The sequence below is a fragment of the Pararge aegeria genome, chromosome 27 (genome assembly GCF_905163445.1).
Source record: "Pararge aegeria chromosome 27, ilParAegt1.1, whole genome shotgun sequence".
In the NCBI taxonomy this organism is placed as follows: Eukaryota; Metazoa; Arthropoda; class Insecta; order Lepidoptera; family Nymphalidae; genus Pararge; species Pararge aegeria.
This window is the reverse complement of record NC_053206.1, coordinates 6,264,345-6,289,513: the sequence shown is the minus strand read 5'-3', so window position 1 is coordinate 6,289,513 and position 25,169 is coordinate 6,264,345. Positions and strand designations below refer to the sequence as shown.

At 37.2% G+C, this 25,169-nt stretch overlaps 1 protein-coding gene across 2 annotated transcripts; it reads left to right on the top strand.

Annotated features, from left to right (window-relative positions):
• The first annotated feature begins 44 nt into the window (after nt 1–44).
• LOC120635844 (spermine oxidase-like) lies at nt 45–24,471 on the top strand. Of its 2 annotated transcripts, none has more exons than XM_039907031.1 (8): nt 45–200; nt 12,915–13,097; nt 13,881–14,090; nt 19,623–19,839; nt 20,465–20,643; nt 21,404–21,668; nt 22,243–22,346; nt 24,152–24,471. In XM_039907031.1, coding segments are annotated over exons 1-8 (1,413 nt in total). In that variant the 5' UTR covers nt 45–198; the 3' UTR covers nt 24,405–24,471. The 2 variants fall into 2 exon arrangements, with proteins under 2 accessions (XP_039762965.1, XP_039762964.1); XM_039907030.1 differs by lacking the exon at nt 45–200 and adding an exon at nt 1,657–1,719.
• The last annotated feature ends 698 nt before the right edge of the window (nt 24,472–25,169 follow it).

Below are 25,169 nucleotides of genomic sequence, written 5' to 3'. Positions count from 1 at the left end.
CAGATTAGATCAGAATTATTGAAGTTAAAATATCCACAAAGTTAACAATTTGTTCAAATAACTGTATAAATATGTTTTTTTTCTTTGATTTGATTTCTAAAACTAGTGGCACGTAATGTTAAACTGAAATAATAATTCAAAACCTAGTGCAGTAAAGCAATAAAACTCCTTTTATGCCTAACAACGCCATTCAACTTCATGTAAGTTTTTACTAAGATTAAGAATTATATTGCTGCGATTTCGATTGAAAACCACCAGAACACACCACGGCAAGCGGCATGAGGTTGAGGTTTGAGCGCGCTTGCCTAAAAATTGCCTATGCAATTTCATATTAAATTAAATGAAATTATCTTTCGCTTTTTAGGTTTTCCTCACATTTTTTCAAACAATTTGAAGTTTGCAAGTATAACCTTGCGGTTTTTTTTTCAACCCCTTCGGGAAATGTTTATTTTTGCGGGCTAAAAAGTACCAACTTCGTCTGTTTCGGAAATGCAAGCTTACGCTTTGCAAAATTTCATCATGATCGGTTTTGCTTTTAAGCATTGCATGATTAAATCCTTTTTAAGAGATTAAATTATATTATATATTCATAAAAATATTCATCAGTCATCTTAGTACCCATAACACAAGCTACGCTTACTTTAGGGCTAGATGGCGATGTGTGTATTGTAGTAGTACACTTATTTAGTAGTATATTTATTTATTTATTTATTGTTTTCATAAATAGCTCTTTAAGCACTTTTGCAACGTCAAGCTTGTTAATTCGTAACTTTACTCTACCATCGGTTTCAAAATTCAAATTTATTTCAAGTAGGCCTACTTTATAAGCACTTTTGAAATGTCAAGTATGTCTGTTTTTGTGACTGTACCGGTTCGGAATGCTGATTCTGCCGGGAAGAGCCGGCAAGAAACTCAGTAGTTGCTCTTTTCCAACATCAACATTTACAATCAATTACCTTGCGGGAAATGAGAGCGAAGCACATTGTTAAAATGTATGCTATGGTAGATCTAGAATTGCCTTATAAATCATGTTGTCCGCGTATACTCAACCCCACAAAGGAGTTCTGCACCTTTCGCAGACGATATGCCGATATCACTAATTTATGTCCGTTTCTGGTAAGTCGATTTTTAATCAATATTCTCAGCAGTTGTTCTTTTGTAAAAAAAAAAACAAGAAAGAAACGAATAGAATAGATTTTAATTGATTAAAATGGCTATAATCATAATCATTTATTTGGAAAAAAACATGTCAAATTATAGATGTGACATAAAGTTTTTTGCTTCCTTTGCTTTTTTTTATGATTATTTATCTATTTTGGTAATTTAAGATTATTATTTAAGTATTATTTTGTGTACACCGTTACCTTTCTTCTAACTTCATGTACTTTGGTAGGCTGCCTGGTAGAGGTCGCTTTTAAGCGATAAGGCCGACTATTGTACTTTTTCTTTCTTTCTTTTAAATGTGTTTTTTTATTGCTTTGTCTTTGGTGTACAATAAGTGTATTTGATTTGATTTGCCTAGAAGCTACTAGAGTTAAACGCGGAATGATAAACATGGTACCAGAACTTGGCCTAAACACCACCGTGTGCTTTAATGATTAGATAATAGTATAAAAACAGATCTACATATCGGGATGAGAGTCGTTTGTTATTTATCTCGATCATGGACGGTCGCCGGTTTATTCTTTTGGCGGCCATTTCAGTGCACGCCACCTGTGTGTAAGTTTAAGAAACTTTATAAATGTCAATTGATTGAGTGAAGGGAAATGGGGAACCACTGTCAATAAGTTCCGCCTGGAGGGCGCCAAATGTTATTTTTATTTATTTTTAACAATTTAGCCTTTGATTGCATTCTCGCCTACTGGTAAGTTATGATGGCGTCTAAGATGGTAACGGGCTAATCTTTTAGACATAAGGCAGTTGTAATCGTTTTCTACACGACATCGTACCGGAACGCTAAATCTCTTACCGACACGTTTTATCGGTATGATGGTAAAGCCACGCTAGAAGCCTCTCACCAGAAAAACAGTGTTTTTGAAGTAATACTTCTTTTGGCGCCTTAGGGAAAAGTGTTGAGAGAAAATTTTTTCGATGCGCGCGCACACCGTCACAAAAAACCGACACCCTGAAGTTAGCTATATTAAACATAATCAGATAACTAGATAATGCGTTATAATAAAACTTTAAATGTATTAAATACCTCTTTTCTATTTTTAGTGTCGTTTTGTCTAACTTAGAATAAGGCGTAAGATCACATTTTTGAAAAGTTTTTTATCTTGTTACGCCAAAGAAAAATAACTTCTAACGCACGTAGGTACATAATAAAAGGAACATGTAGGTAAATAAGTACACACACGTTTCTTTTCCCTTTCTAAATTTATAATTTTACTAAGTATATGTTTCTGTGGTGTACAATAAAAGTGTATTCATTCATTCATTCATTCAAATGCAAAAGTGTTTGTTTGTGTTTATATTTATCCATCCTATGCGCCCTAACTTAGCAACCGATTAACTTAATTTTTAAGCTATGTAGCCTAAAAATCAATTCAAATGTTCCACAGTCTTCAGTATTTACGGGAGAGCCCATAGGTATTTTAGAAGCAATCCTCTTTGTGGAAATTCATAACATCAAACGAGCAATAGTACTGACTGACTCATTAAGCTGCCTACAAGCACTAACCATATATAATCCATTTCGCAGTAAGATGAGAATCTCCATCACGTTCAGGATTAGAGAAGTATTGCATTAATGTCAGCAGCAAAGCCTTACTGTTAGGATGGGTTCCAAAAATCTTGGAGACAGCTTGGAACTCACAGTGGATTTAATCAAAATCAGTTAAAGGCAAACAATATTTTTCGTTCCAACCGAAAATCCACGGACAACCTTGGTTCTTTATTCATAAAAAATTGGTATGCTGGGTCACATCTACAATCTAAATATAGTCTGTGGATGGGACATGCTTGTGTGCCAGTTCATCTGTCAAGGCTTCTTTTTATACCAGAAAAACCAACGGTTCCCGCGAGATTTGTGGACAACACAAAAGCGCGGACAAAGGACTCGTCTTGCAAAATGCCGGCCTGTGACAATAAATCTGAGGCTTTGTTGTTAAGCTCAAGTTACGTCCTTCAGACTGGAACACAGCAATGTTGTTTTGAGGCACATCATCGTCATCATGTCAACCAATCGACGTCCACTGCTGGACATAGGTCTTTTGTAGGGAGTTCCACAATACACGGTCCCGTGCCGCTTGCCTCCAGCGGCTCCCAGCGACTCGCCTGACGTCCTCTGTCCACCTCGTTAAGGGCCGACCTACGCTGCGTTTACCGGTGCGGGGTCGCCATTCCAGCACCTTAAGACCCCAACGTCCATCGGTTCTCTGACGGCCCATTGGCGCAGTTTGCAGCGACTCTGCTTTCTGAGTCAAAGGCCGTGGGTTCGATTCCCACGACTGGGAAATGTTTGTGTGATGAATTGTGTGTGAAAATGTCTGGGTGTTTATCTGTATATTATGAGTATTTTTGTATATTATTCATAAAAGTATTCATCAGTCATCGTAGTACCCATAACACAAGCTACGCTTACTTTGGGGTAGATAGCGATGTGTGTATTGTCGTAGTATATTTATTTATTTCTGATTTGATCACGTAGAGATACTCCTAGCATAGCTCTCTCCATCGCCCGCTGAGTGACTCTGAGCCTTCTTATGACGCCCATAGTTAGCGGCCATGTCTCAGTTCCGTAAGTCATAACTAGCAACACGCACAAATAAGCTAAAACTAATAACCTACTGAATAGGCAAACTATTGTTCTGACCTTTCGCCTATAAACACTTTATCAAGCGGCATTGAACCTAATGGATACTGGGTATCTACATAGTAGTAAATTATCGCCGTCGTGAAATAAATAAGGGGGCCCCCAATCTCACGTTAGATTTTTCAAAATGTGGGTTTCTTACTGTGAGGGTGGGTTTTAAGTTTTTAGCATTCCGATCATAATAAAATTTTTGTTCGTCTAGTTAATAATTTATGTCTTATGTTTTCGTGTACTTTTGGCTTTAACAATTTTTTTGATTTAATTAATCTCAAATGCATTTTGTGATGAAATGATTATTTGATTGATTTGTAATTTAATTAATTTTGGAAAGAGAAAGGTGAGAGTGATTGTTAATTTTTAGTTTATTTTTAAGGGGAAAGTTGTGAGGGTGGGTTAATAATCAATATTGCATGACGTGCATAGTTATAAGAATAAAGTCAGTACATGCCTAACGCTGGTGTATCATTGACACGTCTTTACACTTACGTAACCGCTTTGGATTGTTATGGTAAAAAGAAAAAAACAAATGGTATAAAACAAATATGGTGGTATGACAGTCAGTAGATGTATAAATAATGTCGAAGTGTGAATGAAATTATTTTCTTTCGAAGTAATTAGTGAATGATCTTAATCGTATTACGATTGCATTTAATATTAAATATTAAGTATGTACAATCTAGATTAAAAAGACCAAAAAAAAATAAAAAAATTTCGTTTTTTTAAAGACGGGTTGCACTCCGGGAGTGCCGGCAGAAGTGAAAACTTGATTATTAATTAACGTTGAGCATGTTTGATATTTTGGAATGGTTAGGGAATAATTTTGCACCAATTTCTTTATCAGTATAAAAGTACTATCATTTATGTGGTAGAATACAATATTCATTTATTGTGCTATCGTACACAAACATGACAATTTATATTACATTAAAAATTTAACACTTTAAAACTATTACAATTATTTTACATTAAAAAGTTTATCTCTCCGAAAAATCTACTTTCATCCATAATTTCAACGACTTTTTCACCATCATCATTACCAGAACTATCATCGCCAATCTCTAAAACTGATACGATAGGTTTATGGTAGCTGAAATAAGAAACGAAAAGTTTTGATTCGAACCTATTTAAATGTCTAATAAAGACCGCATCAATAGTAGTTTTGACAAATCCGTCTTACGCTTTTTCGATCAGTTCACGTGTCCTGACGCGAGTTTAAGATTTTATACCCATTACAGAAAAAGTGCTCACCGCCGCTAAAGAAGTTTTCACTTCAAAAATGCGTGATATAATATGCCGAGATGCCCTCTCTCTCTAACGTAAGATTAGATAAGATTTGACTCAACTCCCTCCCCCCCATAAAATCTCACGTATTTTATGAACGCCCTCTAATAAACATGATGTCAGTAACAAAGAATCGCTAAAATATTGTATTTGTATTATGATAATGATTAATAGGTAATACTTGATATGGAGCTAGTCGATCGATCAGTGCGCCGTGCAATAATTGTTGACATTACTATTCCACATGACGATAATCTGGTGAAAGCTTTGATTTCAAAATGATTTCAAAGGATCCTTCAGATCCAACCAACCCAGACAAATACAGACCAATAACATGCCTCCAAACTATCTATAAAATAATTAGATCCTGTATTACTAGTTTAATATACGACCACATTGAAAACAATAGAATTCTAGCTGAACCACAAAAAGGGTGCAGGAAGTATAGTCAGGGCTGCAAAGAACAACTTATAATCGACTCTGTGATATTACGGCAACAGAAAAAAGAGCTTCACTCTATGTACGTTGATTACAAGAAAGCATATGATTCCGTACCCCATTCGTGGCTGTTAAAAGTCTTAGATATCTATAAAATACATCCTACACTAACAATCTTACTGCAAACTGTAATGCACAAGTGGACCACACGACTTAAAATATAACACACTGAAAGCGAACCTATACATATCAAACGTGGTGTCTTCCAGGTGACTCTTTGAGCCCACTAGCTAGCACTAGTTTTGCCTAGCTTTGAATCCACTCTCCAATGTACTGATTGCTGCAAACGTAGGCTACCCCTTAAAATACACAAAGGGTAATAACATGAACGAACAGATTGTTAGTAAACTACCCAGATAAATCATCTCATGTATATGGATGACATAAAATTAGATGCTTCGACACAAAAAGATTTGTATCAATTAGCTAATCTTACAGAGCAATATTCTCAAGATATTTGTATGGAATTTGGCTTTGATAAATGCAAAATTAATGCAATCAAAGATGGACAAAGTCTACAACACACTTACCACATGGAAGCTGGACAGCAAATCAATTCACTAGAAGAGACTGAAGTTTATAAGTATTTAGGATATAACCAGGGGAAGTTAATAGAGTACAAAGACACAAAAACCAAACTAATACAACAATTTAAACAAGACTCAACTCCCTCGTAAAATCACAATTAAACTCACGAAATATTATCAAAGCTATTAACTCATTTTCTATACCGATATTAACATATTCAATTGGCATTATTAACTGGTCGAAAACATAATTAAAGAACATTCAAAGAATTATAAACACAACACTAACTAAGCACCGTAAACATCATTCACGAGCATGCTTTCAACGACAGACTTTACCACGCCATGGAGGTGGCAGAGGAATAATAGATATCCAAAACCTACACAATAAACAAATAACGACACTCCGATCTTACTTTTACAAAAAATCAACCACATCCGGTCTTCATCAGGCGACTGTCCAATCTGACGCTAAATTAACACCGCTGAACCTCCAAGACAAAACATTCCAAAAAAATGAGACACAAACCACAGAACAGACAAAAATAAATGAGTGGGCCCGAAAGTCTCTACATGGGAGACATCGTCATGACCGCTGCCAACCTAATGTCGACAAAGTAGCTTCGAACGCCTGGTTAAGTCGTGGCGAACTCTTCCCTGAGACTGAAGGGTTCATGATTGCTATACAAGACCAAATAATTGAAACTCGCAACTACCAAAGACATATAATGAGGATCTTAAACTTGCCTACGGACTTGTGCCAAAAATGCAATAGTAATTTTGAAACCATACAGCACATAAAAGGCGCTTGTAAATTAATAGTGCAGACAGAATATAAACACCGCCACGATCAAGTCGCAAATATTATCCATCAGAAGTTAGCTTACAAATATAATCTCATATCACAAAGTCTGAACCTTATTATAAATATGTACCAGAATCAGTTCTCGAAAACAACGAATACAGACTGTATTTCGACCGTGCAATTCTTACAGATAGAACAGTCCATTACAATAGACCTGACATTACACTTCAAGATAAAAAGAACCGAACTGCAATCAACATAGACATAGCTATACCCAACACACATAATTTACAAAACACAATATCCGAAAAACTTTCTAAATATACAGACCTTAAAGACGAGATAAAGCGCATGTGGCGGCTTAATGAAGTTAGCATAGTTCCCGTAGTATTATCCACTACAGGTGTCATTCCCAAACAACTTCACCAGTCACTCAGCTTACTCAATTTACCGGAATTCACCTACATATCTCTCCAAAAGCTGTAATCCTGAACACTTGCAGGATAGTCGGTAAATTCTTACAGGGTAGTGAAGAGCCTACACATCGAACTGGTGAGTGAACCCACACACAATCACAATAATGTCCAACCACAACTTTCTACACAGACATGACATTTCCCTCAAACACAATCCTACACACATAGAAACCCACAACCTTAATAATTAACTTAATTAATTATTAAGTTTTTTTTTTGACTCTGGGTGTGCACTTGCCTTAGGTCCGTGCACACCTGAAATACCAGCTGTTAGCTGAGACACTAAAGTGTACATAGGTAATAATAATTAAAAAGGAAAAGTATCTAAATACTTGGACTTTGCTCACGAGATTACCGCCATGTGGAATGTTGAGTCGACCGTTGTTGTTCCGATCGTCGTTTCAGTCAATGGTCTTCTCGCGAAAAGCTTCGACCAACATCTTAAGAAGCTTTCGCTTGGTTGTTGGATCAAGGGTCGGATACAGAAGGCATTAGGCAGCAGTCCTTGAAACGGCCCGTATTGTGAGGAGGTTCCTCACTCTGGAGCCCTGACCACCTGATTCATAAGCCCCGCAAGCGGAGGGTGGAAGTTTTTTTTTTATAAATTTTTAATAGTGTTTTTTAATTTATTTTTAAGCATTGTTAATAATTTAAAAAAAAAAGAAAAATAATAAATGATAAAAATATAAAATAATAATAATAAATCTTTTATTTGGGAAAAAAACAACACACAGCAATTCACATATAAAGTACGAGTTACACAAAAAACTTGTCATTGACAACTTAAACTATATAAAAAAAAATGGGTCTTAAAATTAGGAAACAAAATAAACTTAAATAAGTTAAAAACAAACAAATATAGTTCCCTGTTGGCAGTGACATATCTGTGGTGTTGTTCCTCCCAAACAGAGTATCGCCTCAGCGTTATGCTGTAGCAGTTGTTTTATGATCACTGCTACAGCGCTTATTTTCAGGCGACCTCTCTCGACATCCCGGACCGGTAAAGAACTGCTATTTTGGTGGCAAGTTTATGCACTCTGTGTCTACTAAATAATATGGTTAACTTATTTCTGTAACTATGCAAAGCGTTACTAAGGTTCGCTCCAAGACATCAGACTTCCCAATTCCTCTTGTCGTCTCCTTTTTGCTTATCCAGCAATATCTTTTTAAGTTTGGACTTAAAGGAAAACTCCAATCGTCGTCTGAGCCGAAGTTCAGTTTCAAATGAGGCGCCGTCAGACCGCTTCTTCGAACCATAGAGTTTAAAGTCTTCCTGGCAAAGCCCCATTCAGAGGCACGCCAAAAAGCCCGCGTTACTGTTAAAATCATTAGGGTTAATCAGCTACACACAATCCGAAAACAAATGACTATGCTTTCAACACACGAGGTACCCGACTTCTGACGTCATCCGGACTAATCATCGTCCGAAACTCACTCCATGGTCATTCCAGTAGTCGTCTGAGCCGAGGTCTTCTTCGAGCCCTAGGATGCCATGGACAAAAGTTATCTGAAAGGTTGAAGTCAAATTTACGTAAAGAAGGTACTTCAATACGTGTCTTTATAAAGCAGAGAACGAAAAAAAACATAGAAGCATAACTCCTGTTCGAAAATAGTGACGATCTCCGTGGCGCAACGGTGATCGCTGTGAATTTAAGTAGGAGCAGGGGTAATTTTTGAATTTATAATTTCTGAATTTCCTCTGGTGGGAGGCTTTGGCCGTGGCTAATTACCACCCTACCGACAAAGACCAGCCGCTAAGCGATTTAGTGTTCCGTTGCGATGTCGCGTTGAAACCGATTAGGGAGGCCGAACTACTAGGCTATCATAGCTTATGGTGTAGTATTATTTTTATAGGACCGTGACCCAATAACGAAACCCGTGTTCCAAATGATGAAACTAGTCATAACAATTAATTCCCCAGTATTTTTATCGTTTATGTAACGCTAGATGTTGCTCGCGACTTTTGCCGCGTTTATTTCGGTATTGGAAAAAACCTTCGGAGACAGTTTTATTTTCGATAAGTACTTATCCACAGGGTTAACTATAATTCCAATTAGTAAAAACATAAACCACAACAAAAACAGATGAATATCATCTTTTTTTTTTTGTTTTTTTTGACGAGAAAAGGTAAATATCAGAAATGAATTATTATTTAATTTATGTACATAAAAATATAACAATAAAAAGAAAGTGGACTGTAACAATATTAATATCAGAAGTAAAAATAAAGTTGTAGTGCATTTTACTAGGCTGCATACAATTAGTTATTCATTTAAGAGTAATTGTATATCTTTTTATAACAAATTAGCAGATGAAATCCTTGAGATGTCTCTCAATAAGTTTAAAGTTTATAGAAAACGTAAGCTTATAGAAAAATCCTATAATAATATTAAGGATAACATGTATGTTAAAAAAGCTTGGATATGAATTGCTATAACTTTATAGCTCAACATTAACTAGACTGTGAGATGGTGATAACAAAACCTGCTTAAGTTTGTGGGCTTTTCTTAGACCAGGGCGCATTTGGAACGCAACTTTAGTTTTAAGTTAACGAACGCAGTTATCACCATCACTAACATTAGTGTAACAGGTTAAATGTATGAACGCTTCATAAGTGCCTGTAATAAGGTCTACATGAATAAAACATTTTTGAATTTGACTTATAAAGTACAGATAGACACCCAGCCACTGAAAAAGATTTGTGGTAATCTTGGACGCAGAAAGCAGGGTCGCTGCCCACTGCGCCAACCGGCCGTCCACAATAATAAGTACGGCCGCCGTATAAAAAGTACGCTTTGGGATATGGTTACCTCTGTAACCTTTTTCATAAACATCGGTGAAATGGTTGTGCCGAATATAGGTTACTAGCTTTAGCCCGCGGCTTTGTCCGCGTCTATTTAGGATTCTTAAGAATAGCGTAGGAACAGTTTATTAAACCAGACTTAAGATTATGCCCAGGAGAGGGTAGCGGCTGATATATCACTCAGAAAATGTATGGTGAAATGAAAAATAAATGCAGTTTTGGCTTCTGTATCGATTATTATAATAATATTATATAAAAATTCTTTCACAAATCAGCCGCGACCGATCTGACCTAAAAAAAACACTTGTCCCCCTCCCCCCACTAGAGCAGAAGCTGGGTACGCCCATGTACACAAAATATACATATAGCTAATGGAGAGCGTACGGTGACGATGACGAGAAGTCGATTATTTTTGTTCACCCAAAAAGTGCTTTTATAAAAGTTTGATTTCAAAACAAACAGACATATCTACTTTCGCATATAATATGATATTTTATTTCCGCACTCCACGGTCCGAATTTTATTTCGTGTAACGTTAAACAACAGTACGTTTTCCGGTACGGCGGGGTCCGGGGGAGAACTCCGGTTTATGGCCGCAGTTCATCGCATCTTCGCAACTCGCCGAGTTATGTCGGTAATTTTGGTTCTTTTACGGTAACAAAATTTAGAGGCGATTGTGTACGTATGGTTTTATTTGTCAAATAGTTTATTAATGTTACTAGGTAATTGATAAACGACTAAGACACCGGGAGGTATCTTAGCATCGTTCTAGTCCATGTAGGACTGCGGTGCATCGATAATGCATTCGTATTGATATCAAAATGCCCACCAACTCAATGTCATGAACATTTTGTTTTTAATCAAATATAATATTAATTGTTTCTAGAAAACCATCTATTAACTATTTATAAAAATAAAGATTAATTATTTACTCTCTTTATAAATATAATGTAACATAATACTTAATTTAAACGTGTTTGTTAAAAATACTTCCTAATTTAATGGCGTTAACAGCAAAAACATTGTAGGAACCTATTCATTTGTCATTTATCAGGTAAATTGAACTATATTTGGATTTCGTAAATTTCTTTGCGATTTAACTTATTTGATGGGTTTACACAGTGGCGGATTTGCCCTAAAGCTCAATAGGCCCGCAGGGTGATAACGTATCTCGCGACAGGTTTGCGACAGTCGTAAATCTTGCAATCACAAACGTCACTTTTCCATTAAAAAAATAAACAAAAGTGACGCCTAGGGCGGCCAGATATTAAGGGCGAAAAAAAAAAAAAACACTGGTGGTAAATTTTACTGGACAATTAATTATCTAGTCTATAACGATGTTGCTGAGAAAGGGGCGGCTAGGACTACAAATCCGCTGGGTTTACAGTATAGAAACATTGTATTCATTTGACAATAATAATTGTTAAACATAATATGGTTTCATATTATATTCGATAAATTACATTATGTTTAGCTTTCGTAGAATTGTTTGCGCATAGAATTGTCATAATTGATGAAATATTAAGCTGAAAAAGTTGCATTCATTTTGTCTGGTGTGAGGCTTTGGCCGTAGCTACTAACCTACTTATTGACAAAGACGTGCTGTCAAGCGATTTAGTGTTCCGCTGCGATGTCGCGTAGAAACCGATTAGGGGTATGACTACCATACTCCCTAGCAGATTAGCCCGCTACCATCTTCAGTTCACCACCCGCAACTTGTAGTGGCCTGAAAAAAAAAGAAAAAAAAAATGTCCGAAAAATGCTGTCAGCTGATGTCTCTATAATACACTATGCTACGTTACTTTTAGGTTTTTATTCAATGACTCATTTGTATAAAATATAAATGATCCGAGAATAACTTTACGCAATCGCCCTGTTTGACCACGTATATAAATACTCAGAATAGCTATCTCAATCGCCCGCTACGTTAGGGCCTGTACACACCACGTTTTTTAAACGCGCCGTTGACGCGCGTTTTGTAAACGTGCGTGAACGGCCTATCCTTCAGGGTAGTTTGTTGCCGTTGGTATCGCTACACACGCTCGTTAGCATAGCATGTCAGGTATAGATTCAAACGCGCGTCACTAGCGACCGACCGACGTCATCTTGCTAATGTTGACGGTCTGAATGAAAACGCAATATGCCAGCGCGTTAGTATCGCAACGTCCTCCAACGAGACCTCGTTCTTCCCACCATAGCCCAGTACATGAAAAAACTATCAAAGACCTACTTGGAGAATGCTGTCTGACGCCTGAGGCGTCCACTTACTACCGACATTATGTCCTAACAGATAGGTTAAACACACACACAGCATTCACAGCGTCATCGCCGGCTAAGACGAGGGCTTCGATTTCTGACGTCATCCGGACGTGGACCCTTACCATGGTCACGGGGGAGTTCGGACTAAACCACCATTGGTCTAAAAGTACACCAAGTCCGATTAACGTTGAACCGAGCTTAGGCTCGAGTCGTCGAAGGAGACAACCTCGGGTCATCCCCCATTTTCCCCCCCGATGTCGTCGAGCCCTGGGGCTCTTCTCATGGCGAGCTTCCAATCTCGCTCTCTACACCCAAAAAGTTTGTCAATACACACGCGGGTTTGCATCGCGTCTGTATCGCTTCAAACGGGCGTGTTCGGTGCGTTTAAAGAACGTAGTGTGCAAAGTCCCTTACTGTTTAAAACTTTAAGCATTATTTCTTTTTATTGCAGGTCGATCACGCCTCAGACATGGGACACCATAGTGATAGGGCTGGGTTCAGCAGGCACCACCGCTGCCTCTACTCTCGCCAGCGCTGGTCGAAGGGTGCTGGCGTTGGAAGCTCAGGACAGGATCGGTGGAAGAGTTTGGACTGTGCCCTTTGGTGATGGAATCGTGGAGGTCGGCGGTGAATGGTGAGACGTGCCCTACTTTTATAATTTACTTGCAGTTCCTACCTAATAAGTTCCATACAGTCAGTGGCGTGCATAGAGTAACCTGAGCGCTTTCTCCAATTAAGCTATGGCTCTTTACTGGAGAACCGTAGCTTAATTGGAGAAAGCGCTCAGGTTCAAATCCCGTCGGTTCCGAAAATTTTGATATGCATTTTAAATTTATAAAATTTACACAAAGATTTTCCAGTTGTGGGAATGGAACCACGGACTCAGAAAGCACTGTCCACTCGGCCTATGCATATATGCTATGTAGGCTACTATATATACTATATAGAGCAAGTTTCGTAGTATTGTTACTGGATAGTGATCTAAATTTTTTTATATTTTTTTAAATTCATGAAACAATTTAATTCTTAACTCCCACGCATAATAAAATATCTCATATCAAAGTCCTAAATGAAATGAAAATTAAACATTCTAAATTGGAATGTTTAGTTTTCATTACATTTAGTACTTTTACATGAGATGTTTTAATATTATCTAAGAGTTAAGGATTCAATATTTTAGACCAACTAACTTTGCCATGCGGTTTTACCACGCTGGCCCAGTGCGGTTTGGTGGACACCTTTGAGAACGTTCCTACCCACTGGGCTATCATCGCCAGATGTACTTAGCCTATTGCCTTTACCTATTTACTATGACTTGAATCGCTCTGTTTATTGCTGAGAACTCATTAAAACTGCATTAAAATCCGTTGCGTAACTCTTTCATACGTGTTAAAATAGTCCCTATTCTCTTTTCCAGGATTCACGGCACAGAAAACAGCAGCGTTTACGAAATAGCAATGAAAAACAATATAACGGTGTTACTGCAAGAGCCAAATTTCAAAATATACAAATCCGACGGCAGCGAGATGAGCGTGGATCTGATGAGAGAGCTGGTGGAATACGGTCTGGAGCAGCAGGAATACCCGCCCGAGAAACCGGAAGCTATGGGGGATTTTATATCCAGGAAGTGAGTCTGTTCTATCTGATATTCTTTAATTAAAAAAAAAATAGCTATGAACGGCCCAATTTCTGAAGACATTTGCCGAGTTGCAACTAACTATAAAAGAAAGGAGAAAAAAAATATGTAAATAATCCTAATTGATTATGATATTTGCCACTAGCTGGCGTATAAGTCAAGGATCGTGGAGTATATGACATACTCACGACGAATCAAAATTATTATTTTTAAATAGCGGAAACTACACAGACGTCTGACGTAAGCGTTACTGCCGTCGGAAAAAATCTAAGTTACTCCCTAGTCGCGCCTAAAGAAGTTTAACTTCAAAAAAAAAAGCAGAGATAGCAAACCCCCGCACACACAAGCACATACTTACTTTTCGGATTAATTTCTACTATTTCATCTACCCATCTCCCACGTGGACGGCCTCTCGCTCTACTACCTCTTGGTCCGGACCAAGTAACGGATCTTATTGTCCATCTTACATCGTTATATCTAGCCACGTGACCTTCCCATTTCCATTCACTTTGTAGCGAGAAAGTTAGTATAGAATTAGGGAACTCACAATAACAATCCCATTCGTTATATTGAGTGATAACTGTTTATTATGAATATGAAACACATTTAAGTTATACTAACAAGTAGTGTTGCCCAAATTCAGTCTTGGTCTTGCAGTCTTGGTCTTGTTCTTGCGTTTTTGCAAGACCAAGACCAAGAACAAGACCGCGTATTTTTAGCAAGACCAAGACCAAGACTGACCGTGCAAGACTTGAGCAAGAACAAGACATAGCCTGCAAGACTCTTGCGTCTTGCAGCTAGGACTTAGCGCTATTTCACGGAGTAGTTAGGTGTAACAGTTCGGTGTATAGGTAGGTAGGTACGCTTAGGAATTCTATGAGACGCAAAAAACTATATCAAAGAATATGAAAAACTGGACCTATGCGCATTACGACTAATACCATAAACATAGCGAATAAAAAAATATCTATTAAAATCAAACTGAGTGCATGCATAGTTATGTTTTAACCATCGGCACTTTGATAATGCGGCATCAAAGGTTTTGTACTTACTTCTCAAAGAAATTTGCCGCTTTTCGGAAGTACATGGTTATGATACACGCGCCGGCGGCTTCTTTTGAAATCTAAAACAATCGTTGCCGCCGCGCCGAAATCATAACATTTGACACTATTCATGCAAAATAATTTCGAATTTTAAGAGTACCTACAGGTGTTCCAAAGAATAAATAAGTTTCAGAGTGCTTAGAATGAAAATGAATACATTATACTGATCACGCAAGTAGTATTATGATTAGGATAAAATGGTGAGGATAGGTAGTAGATGTCATAATAATTCATTCTAGTAAGTAATTATAATATTGATTACTTATATGGTTTTAAACTAATTACTTAGGTACTATTATTGTACATTTAGTCATTATATTTCTTAAGTTTTTACAAGAAAAAATAGCAAAAAAGTGTTCGAATATCTCTGAGAGAGATGATGAGAGTAAGTATTTACTAGCTGTGCCCGCGACTTCGTCCACGAGGAATAGTAACTTTGGAGGTATAGTGACGTTCAGGATTTATTTATTTATTTTAAAACTTCTGTCATCAAACATACAAACGAACTCTTCAGCTTTATAATATTAGTATAGATGCACGCCAAAACATTCACTTATATGTAAAGAATAGTGATTGGCACTAATTCTTTACATATATTTTATTCACGGGTCGCGTCTGTACAAGTAGGTAATATTTAGTGTGTGTTTGTACGCCGCACGCGGCATCGTTCGATTTGCGGCGGCATCCTTTTCATAGAGCCGGCACGTGGCGAGGCGGCGCGGTAAAAAGCAAGGAAACGTACTATAAATGAAGGAATTATTTTAATTCCAGTCATTTCCAATTGAGCTGTGCTTCGATTCTAACTTAATAATTGTTTTTACTAATTCTCGTTGTTTTCTAAAAACGTATCACGTGTACATTTTAATATGAGTGACGAAGATTCAAATTATTCTAGTCCGAGTAACGAGAGTTTGAGTCACAGATCTAAAAGACCCAAAAGCAAATTTGAGGAGTTTTTCGAAATAATTCATGCATCCCAAACTGCCTTGTGTAAATTGTGCCAACATAAAAAGATTGAAATAAAAATGAAAATCAGAAACACTTCAGGCTTAAGGAAACATCTAATGTCTTTCCACAAAAAGGAATCAGAAATATTTCTTCCTGTTAAACCAAAATTAAGTGGAGATATCACAAGCTTTTTAGTAACCGCTGGAAGAAGTGGACAGGTAAGAATATTTTTTTAACAGTTAAAAGAATTTTAACTCCGCGTAGCTATTCATGCGATACTTTCAAAAACGCCATTAACTTACGTAAGTATTTTTGAGTTAGTGGTGTTTTCATCTAGGGGTGCGACATATTAAGTATGTAATTATCGTCTTAAATATTTTTTATAAACACCCATATTTTCATTTAATCGGCCAGTAACAACTAAGTACTTTATTTTGGTAAATTACAGTACAGTGCAACCTTAATATAACAAATATCAATTTAACGATTTTCTCGATTTAACAACAACAAACCTCCTCCTCTTATACGCTCAATAAGCTTATAAATCATAAATGTTTATTAAGAAACAGTTACTTCCATGGAAAACGACATATAGGTCAGTTGATTTTTCGAATTTCTTATCAAATCTTCAGTTATTTATTAATCTGCTTGATCTTTACTATGGCTATGTTAATTCAAGCTCACAATGTTCCAATTCTAATACGTTTTTCTAAGATTTAAAGTAAACTTTAATAAATAGTAATAGACTAATAGGTAATTGCAAGACTTGCAAGACTCTTGCTGCAAGACCAAGACCAAGACCAAGACTGGGAGCGCAAGACCAAGACCAAGACCAAGACCAGGTGTATTGGCGCAAGACCAAGACCAAGACTGGCTAAGTCTCGTCTTGTTCTTGCATTTGGGCAACACTACTAACAAGAGATTGCAATGGGTTCCTGCTCATATAGGCATAAGAGGAAACGAGGAGGCAGATAGACTCGCAAAGTTAGCAATATCAAAACGCACAGACCTACCTATCTTACCATTCTATACGGAAATATTACATAATTACAAAATTATATGTTATGATAAATTTAAAGAGTATTTTGACATTAGAAGTAGAGAAAAGGGTATGAATGAATGAATGAATGAATGAATACACTTTTATTGTACACCACAGAGAAAATTTACAGAGATACAAATACAACAGCACAATAAGGTAGAACGTACAATTTGGCGGCCTTATCGCTAAATAGCGATCTCTTCCAGGCAACCAAAGGCATACAAGAAAATGTTATAAGAAATAAGTAGGTGGTACAACAAACAAAATTAAATATTAGGACTTAAAACTAAATTAACATAAAAAAATAAATAATAAAAAAAAAAAAACATAAAACATAGTATATACTAAACATAACATAGGGTATTTGGTATAAAACTATTCAATGCCAGCCTCCTCGTTTTCCTTGGTTTGCTAATATAACATTAAGTAGAAAATGTATAGTATTAGCTAATAGCTTGCGTTCTGGACATTATCCATCTAATAAGTTCGCATTTCTAATGAAGAAAGCTAGTTCTGCCAACTGCGATATTTGCGGTACGATGGATGATGTCCAGCATGTATGGAATGTAGCAGATTACAATTTGGAGCGACTAGATGTTACGCGGCGGTACAAAATCAACAGATTTGACGTGGGTGCTCTAACGAGCCTTCTCTCTCGACCGACCACGGAAGGTTTCAGGTCTGTTGTTGAGATATTTGTGCATAGGCAGCAATAACAGATTGTATCCGTTACATTTGCCTTATATTAATATAATTATTAGGTTTTTTGTTTCCTAGTTACTTAAGGGATGTGGGGCTGGCATATCCGTGTTAGATAAAAGACCCAAATAAATAAAGATTAAAAAAAATAAAAAAAAGTTATACTAACACCATTATTTTTGTCCAGGGATAAAATGGTTACGAACTATTACGGGTAAAAAGTTTCATAACGACGACAACGATGTCGTGGTCACCATTAAAGGATTGGGGAACTCACAATAACAATCCCATTTGTTATATTAAATAATAACTGTTTATTATGAATTTTAACACATTTATGTTATAAGTTTTACATCTTCCGTTAGTAGCTAAGATTTCAACATTTTAGTTCTAATCAACAGTCAACAGTTTTGAACTTCTCTCAACATAGACAATAATGTTGGTAGTAACATAAAATACAAAGGCGAATCGCCACAGTGCGTCTGTTACTTTTGTTTTCTTGCGAATATCCACATTCTTAATTTGTCCTTTAATTTTATTTATTAACCGAGTCATCATCATCATTTTAACCAATCGACGTCCACTGCTGGACATAGGTCTTTTGTATTCAGTTCCACAATACACGGTCCTGGGCCGCTTGCCTCCAGCGGCTGCCAGCGGCTCGCCTGATGTCATCTGATCTGTCCAATTTTATTTATTAACCGAGTCATCGTCATTCTGTCAACCAATCGTCGTCCACTGCTGGACATATGTCTTTTGTATTCAGTTCCACAATACACGGTCCTTGGCCGCTTGCCTCCAGCGGCTCGCCTGATGTCGTCTGATCTGTCCAATTTTATTTATTAACTGAGTCATCGTCATCATGTCAACCAATCGACGTCCACTGCTGGACATAGGTCTATTGTAGGGAATTCCACAATACACGGTCCTGGGCCGCTTTCCTCCAGCGGCTCCAAGCGGCTCGCCTGATGTCATCTGATCTGTCCAATTTTATTTATTAACCGAGTCATCATCATCATGTCAACCAATCGACGTCCACTGCTGGACATAGGTCTATTGTAGGGAATTCCACAATACACGGTCCTGGGCCGCTTTCCCCCAGCGGCTCCCAGCGGCTCGCCTGATGTCATCTGATCTGTCCAATTTTATTTATTAACCAAGTCATCGTCATCATGTCAACCAATCGACGTCCACTGCTGGACATAGGTCTATTGTAGGGAATTCCACAATACACGGTCCTGGGCCGCTTGCCTCCAGCGGCTGCCAGCGGCTCGCCTGAGGTCATCTGATCTGTCCAATTTTATTTATTAACCGAGTCATCGTCATCATGTCAACCAATCGACGTCCACTGCTGGACATAGGTCTATTGTAGGGAATTCCACAATACACGGTCCTGGGCCGCTTGCCTCCAGCGGCGGCCAGCGGCTCGCCTGATGTCATCTGTCCACCTCGTTGGGGGCCGACTTACGCTGCGAATGCCAACCTCACCTGCACGTGGTGCACCCTGCCGTCTAACCGACGAGGCTCTGGCGGCCGACAAGTGGCGGTATAACCACTTCAAATTGGCTAGACTAAATAAATGGCACAGACGGTCGGCACAGGTGTCGGGCAGCAGCGACGCCGGTGCGATCAGTCTAGCCCTGCGATGGCCAACCCGCCTGCTCAGCGTGTTGCGCTCATTATCGGGCAAAACTTTGTTAGATTAACCGAGTATATTTGTTTAATTTCCAGACTAATGGACTACATCAAAGAGAAGCACCCAGACATCCTCCGAGACCAGGGATTCCTCACAGAACTGTTTGAGCAGATGAACTTCTTCGTAAACAGTCTCGAAGCCTCCAATAACTGGAATGATGTCAGCACAGAGACGACCTTCGTGACACTCAATGGACCACAGACCATGAGTTGGCACCGAAATGGATATAAGACTTTCTTTGAACTTTTATTGGTGAGCAACTTTTTTTTTTAATAATATATTTAAAAAAAAAAGTTGCTGCAGGCATTAGAAAGCGCTGGTTGGCGCAGTGGGCAGCGACCCTGCTTTCTGCCTCCAAGGCCATAGGCTCGATTCCCATAACTGTTTCCCAAAAATGTTTGTATGATGAACATTAATGTTTTTCAGTTTCTGGGTGTTTATCTGTATATTATAAGTATTTATCAGTATTATATTCATAAAAATATTCATCAGCTATCTTAGCAATCAAACACAAGCTACGCTTACTTTGGGGCTAGATGGCGATGTGCGTATTGTTGTAGTATATCTATTTATATATTTTTTTTAGATAATTTAACAAATAGAGATGTGTCAAAAAATCTAAAGATTTAGTAGGAACGGATACTTGGATACTACTTTCTCATTAGAGACTAAAGAAGTTTCTCGTATAAGGAATACTGTTCATTTATATTTATATTCTAATTCAGTTTGATGCCAACATCTAGGTTTTATTCGGTTATTCATTCTGAAGTGTTCAATAACCCTCTCATTTGCACCAATCCTAGATTTTCAAAAAAATTGTCTCGATCAGGATAAGTAGATAATGATGAATGATTACGATTGTTTTATTTATTAACAGAACACATATGATAACGGCCCAGGCTGGCCAACGTTAGAAATTAAATTGAACAAAGAGGTAACTCAAATAAAATGGCCGAAAGACTCGACGGGTAAAGTGGAGGTAGTGTGCAAAGATGGCGCCGTTTATACAGCTGACAATGTGATAGTCACCGTTTCTCTCGGAGTCCTGAAGGAAAGGTATGTTATTTTTTATTAAGATATAAATAGATACATATGTTATTAAAATGGGCGCAGCATGCAAAAGAATGGAAAAGTCATACGAACAGAAATCTAGGGTGAATTCTGAATATAAACAAAAGTTTAAATTAAATAAAACAAAATGCGCACTGCGAAGAGTTGATATAGTGGGCCGTGGGCTTTATTCATAAATTTTATTTATTAATACTTTTTATTTGTACACAACAATTGTTCCCACGACGCCTCGCTACGTTAACGACTTATCCAAGAAGCATCTCCACACGCGAATTCCATACGCAATATCTATAAAAGTATTTAACTACTTATCTGCCAGATTTTATTAGGAACAGTGAAAATTACAATGAAATTAATTAATATTAAAAATACCGTATATATAGACATAGAGCAATGCTTTTTATTCTGTAAATGATTTTCTTGATTATTGAGCATCCCCAAACAAATCGGTTTCCCTACTATACGATGTCTTACTTACTCATGTTTTTAAAATTCATAAAATTATTTATATTAAAAATAAAATGACTGCGCCCAAACTGGGTGTACATTCGTTACATTATATAATTAGACTAGCTTTTGTTCTAACTTGTGTGAAGAAATTTATCAATAGTAAATACCTCGATAAAGGTAATTCTAATACTACCCTCGTTATTATGTTTTAAAAGCATATACTCTGCCCCACATAGGTTTATTAGAGGGTATACCAAAAAAAAAGTAAGGCGAGAATGTATTCACACCGTTACAGATACACAACACTCTTTTCACCACCGCTTCCCGAGGAGAAAGTGACAGCTATAGACAAGTTAACAATAGGCGTGGTGGGGAAGACCATTTTCTCGTTCCCGGAACGGTGGTTTCCGGATGTGAACTCATTTTCCTTTTTCTGGAATGCCGAAGACCGCGAGGAGTTTAAGGATGATCCGTGGATGATACAAATGAAACAAGTGGGCAGGCCGATGGGGTCCAATAATACCTTAACCTTCTGGGCCAATGGAGATGTGGCTAAGCTGGTCAGTTTACCAAGCCTAAATTATATTGTAAACTCACCTTGTTGGTAGATATATTCGACTACGAAAGTACGAGGTCTTTTTTAGGTTTTTTTAAAATCTTGTGGCTATACACAGATTTGCCATTGTCATATGTTTAAAAAATGTTAGGGAAACTTGAAATATAAAACTTCAGGCAAAATACTGCACATACCGCAGTAAGCGTAATTCTCATAGCAGCTAGCAAGATGTACCAGCCCGGAGTTTGGAAATTGGCGGTTTCCTTTTTTTTTTTTAACGGAAAAAAGTACAATGATAAAGCATTGTTGCTACTTCCTTCTTACTTTTTTGTTTTTCTAACTTTCTTAAATAACAAAAAAAAAAGTATGCTACTTTCTTACTTTTTTTTTTGTTTTCTTACGGAAAAAAGAGCAATGATAAAGCACTGTTGCTACTTGCAAAAGTGCGCAGGAGTTTTATCTAATCTTATTTTTTCGTTTTGTTTTATACTTTTGAATTAGTAAAATGTTCAGGACTCATTGGAAATTTAGCCTATAAAATTCATTTAAATTATTAATGTTTTACGCAAACATTTCAGATAGAAACTTTACCGGAAACTGTCGTGAAGAGCAAACTGATGCTACTCTTAAATAAGTTCATGGGAAAAAGCATGAAAATACCAGAACCCACTGGTATGATCAGGTAAGAACCTTTCATTTATTACGAATTATCTTATTTATTTATTTTTATTTATTATTTATGTACCATAAATTGTGATTGTGAACATAAGATACATGAAGTGTACAAAGGAAACCTTATATCTTATATCTTTAAACGAGCTATTCTTGTATATATATAATTGGAATCTCGGAATCGGCTCTAACGATTTTCATGAAATTTAGTATACAGGGGGTTTGGGGGGCGATAAATCGATCTAGCTAGGTTTCATTTTTAGAATGCCATTTTATTCATGTTTTATCGATAAATAGGAATCGGCTCCGACGTTTTCATGAAATTTAGTATACATGGGGTTTCGGGGGCGATAAATCGATCTAGCTAGGATTCATTTATATTGGATTCTCGGAATCATTTATATTGGACATACGACTATTTTTTTAAGTAGACTCATTCGAGGACGAAGTCGCGCGGGTCCGCTAGTAATATCTTAATAATGAGTTTAATTAATGAAATATTCACATTAAGAATATACAGATCCCTCATTCAACCATTATTGCATGCAGTGCATTGCGTCCAAAAACAGTGAAAACGCCCCGCGCACGTCATACTTCACTGTTCACACTCGCAGAATGTTGCTAGCTCAAAAAAAATCCAATTTTCCCCATTTTATGGTAAACGCTTAGAACATAAGAGAACCTCTAATGTTCTAAGCGTTTACGTTTACTGCTAAATGGTATAAAGTGACTAACCGCCTTTTGAAGAAACTCTTCTAGAGTGGTCGTGATCTTCCACCGTGTTCCAGCTAGTCGCCGACAAGTGGTTTTAATGTTTCAATATTAGTCGTTTATATTGTTTCTGTACGTTCTTTAATCTGTGGAAATTATATTCTCTATTTAAAAATCCTATGTAACTGTAAGCTAATCCATATTATTGCTTCTTTGCGTCGCCACATTCTATCATCAACAAGCACAAGTAATTTACCTTAACTTTGTATTTTATTTATTTAATAAGATATATATTTTTCACGCACAATTTTACATATTAAAATTGGCACCATCATTATTATTCCTATTAAAGAGTAACCTCTTTTTTAGAACTACCTTTTTACACTATAGTTCAGTTTAATTAAAAGTTCATATAAATAAATAATAATAGCAATGATTATTAACCGATATATGATTATTATAATTATTTATTTTATATATTACCAGGGCGCGTTTGGAACCCTTGTAGCTTAGTTTTAAGTCGACGAATTTTGTAATCGCCATCAACTTACTTCTATGTCATATTTTACATGTAATGTACGCATCAAAGGTAATCTATTAAATTTACATTTACAACATAAACTTATTTCTTCACAACCTCTCAAATCACCCTTCGACCTCTAGCCAGAACGGACCTACCCGCCAAGAAGAAAAACCCCCTTTCCCACCAAAACTCACAGCCGTTCAGCCAGGATCCAATCAATTTGATTGGTTCCCGCCGTTGTGCGTTTGCCGGCGTTAACCAATCGTAGAATGACCACCGATTATCTCGTTCAAAGATAAGATAAAAAAAAAACAAAGCTAATTAAATGAAAATCCTAAAATATCTATGTGCCTATTTAAATAAAGAATTATTTGACTTTGGGGTAATATAAAAGTCGGTTTACGTAATAAGAAAACTTATGCCTCACAAGCAGAACGCTAAAACGATCGTTCCTTTCTGTCGTTTGGTCCGCGCTCTCGCTTGCACGCTCGGGTCTGACGGAACGTGACAATGAGTCATGCTTTTGTGCGTGCGTCCATCGATTGTAAGACGTAAAAAGATTGTTTATTTGTGTTCAACAGATCCACATGGTACTCCAACCCGTTCACGCGAGGCTGCTATTCTTACGACAACCTCCAACTGCATGACTATCCGAATGCACGCGTGATACTGTCGGAGCCCATGCTAGATGCCACGGGGAGTCCCAAGGTGCTGTTTGCGGGCGAGGCCTCGGAGCCGAGGCGCTTCGCCACAGTGAACGGCGCAAGTGACTCCGGGCGGCGGGAAGCCCTGAGATTATTGCCAGATATAAAATTTAATAGTTCAGTGTTTTAAAGTGTTGGACTTAAAAATAGACGAAACTCCCAACTATCATTAATGAACTTTGGTTTGACAAACCTTTTTCTTTATTTTATTTAATTCCCCTACATCCTGACTGCCATCTAACGAGCAAATCCTCTAACTCAGTTGACACATTTAGCTAGCCACTGTGGAAAGCTGCCACCAAATGGCCTGATGAATCCATATTTTGTTTTGTTTTTGTTTGTTTGAAATCTTTATTGCACACACACACGTTTTATACAAATTAAACACAAATACAGAAGAAACTTAGAAAATAAAATAGAGCGTGCAAAGGCGGTCTTATCACTAAAGCGATCTCTTCCAGACCTTTTGTTTGTGTGTGAGTACCTGTCATAGGTCCGAACATCAATAGAAGCGCTCTTGTTTAGATTGGTGTGTCGGTATTGTTATTTTTGACGTTAGGAAAAAACGAAGGAACTGGTTGGTGCAGCAATTTCAGTTTAAAAATATATATTTTGCTTTCTGAAGCCTAAGTTTCCAACAGTTCATTTCGAATCTGTTGACAGATACAATTACGGTAGTATCTTATAATGGTATAGGCGTTATTTAATGGCAACTTTCTAGTGGCTAGCTCTTAATTTGTTGTCAACTGAGATATAGGTTGTAAGTGGTGATGCAGTCGACGACAGCGAGTTTTCCTTTTAGGGATTTAGAAGTTATATTAAACCTATATTCCCGTTTCGACATCGTACAAGAAGGTACGTTATATAACTTGGTGAAACTGTTTTTTCGATCCAG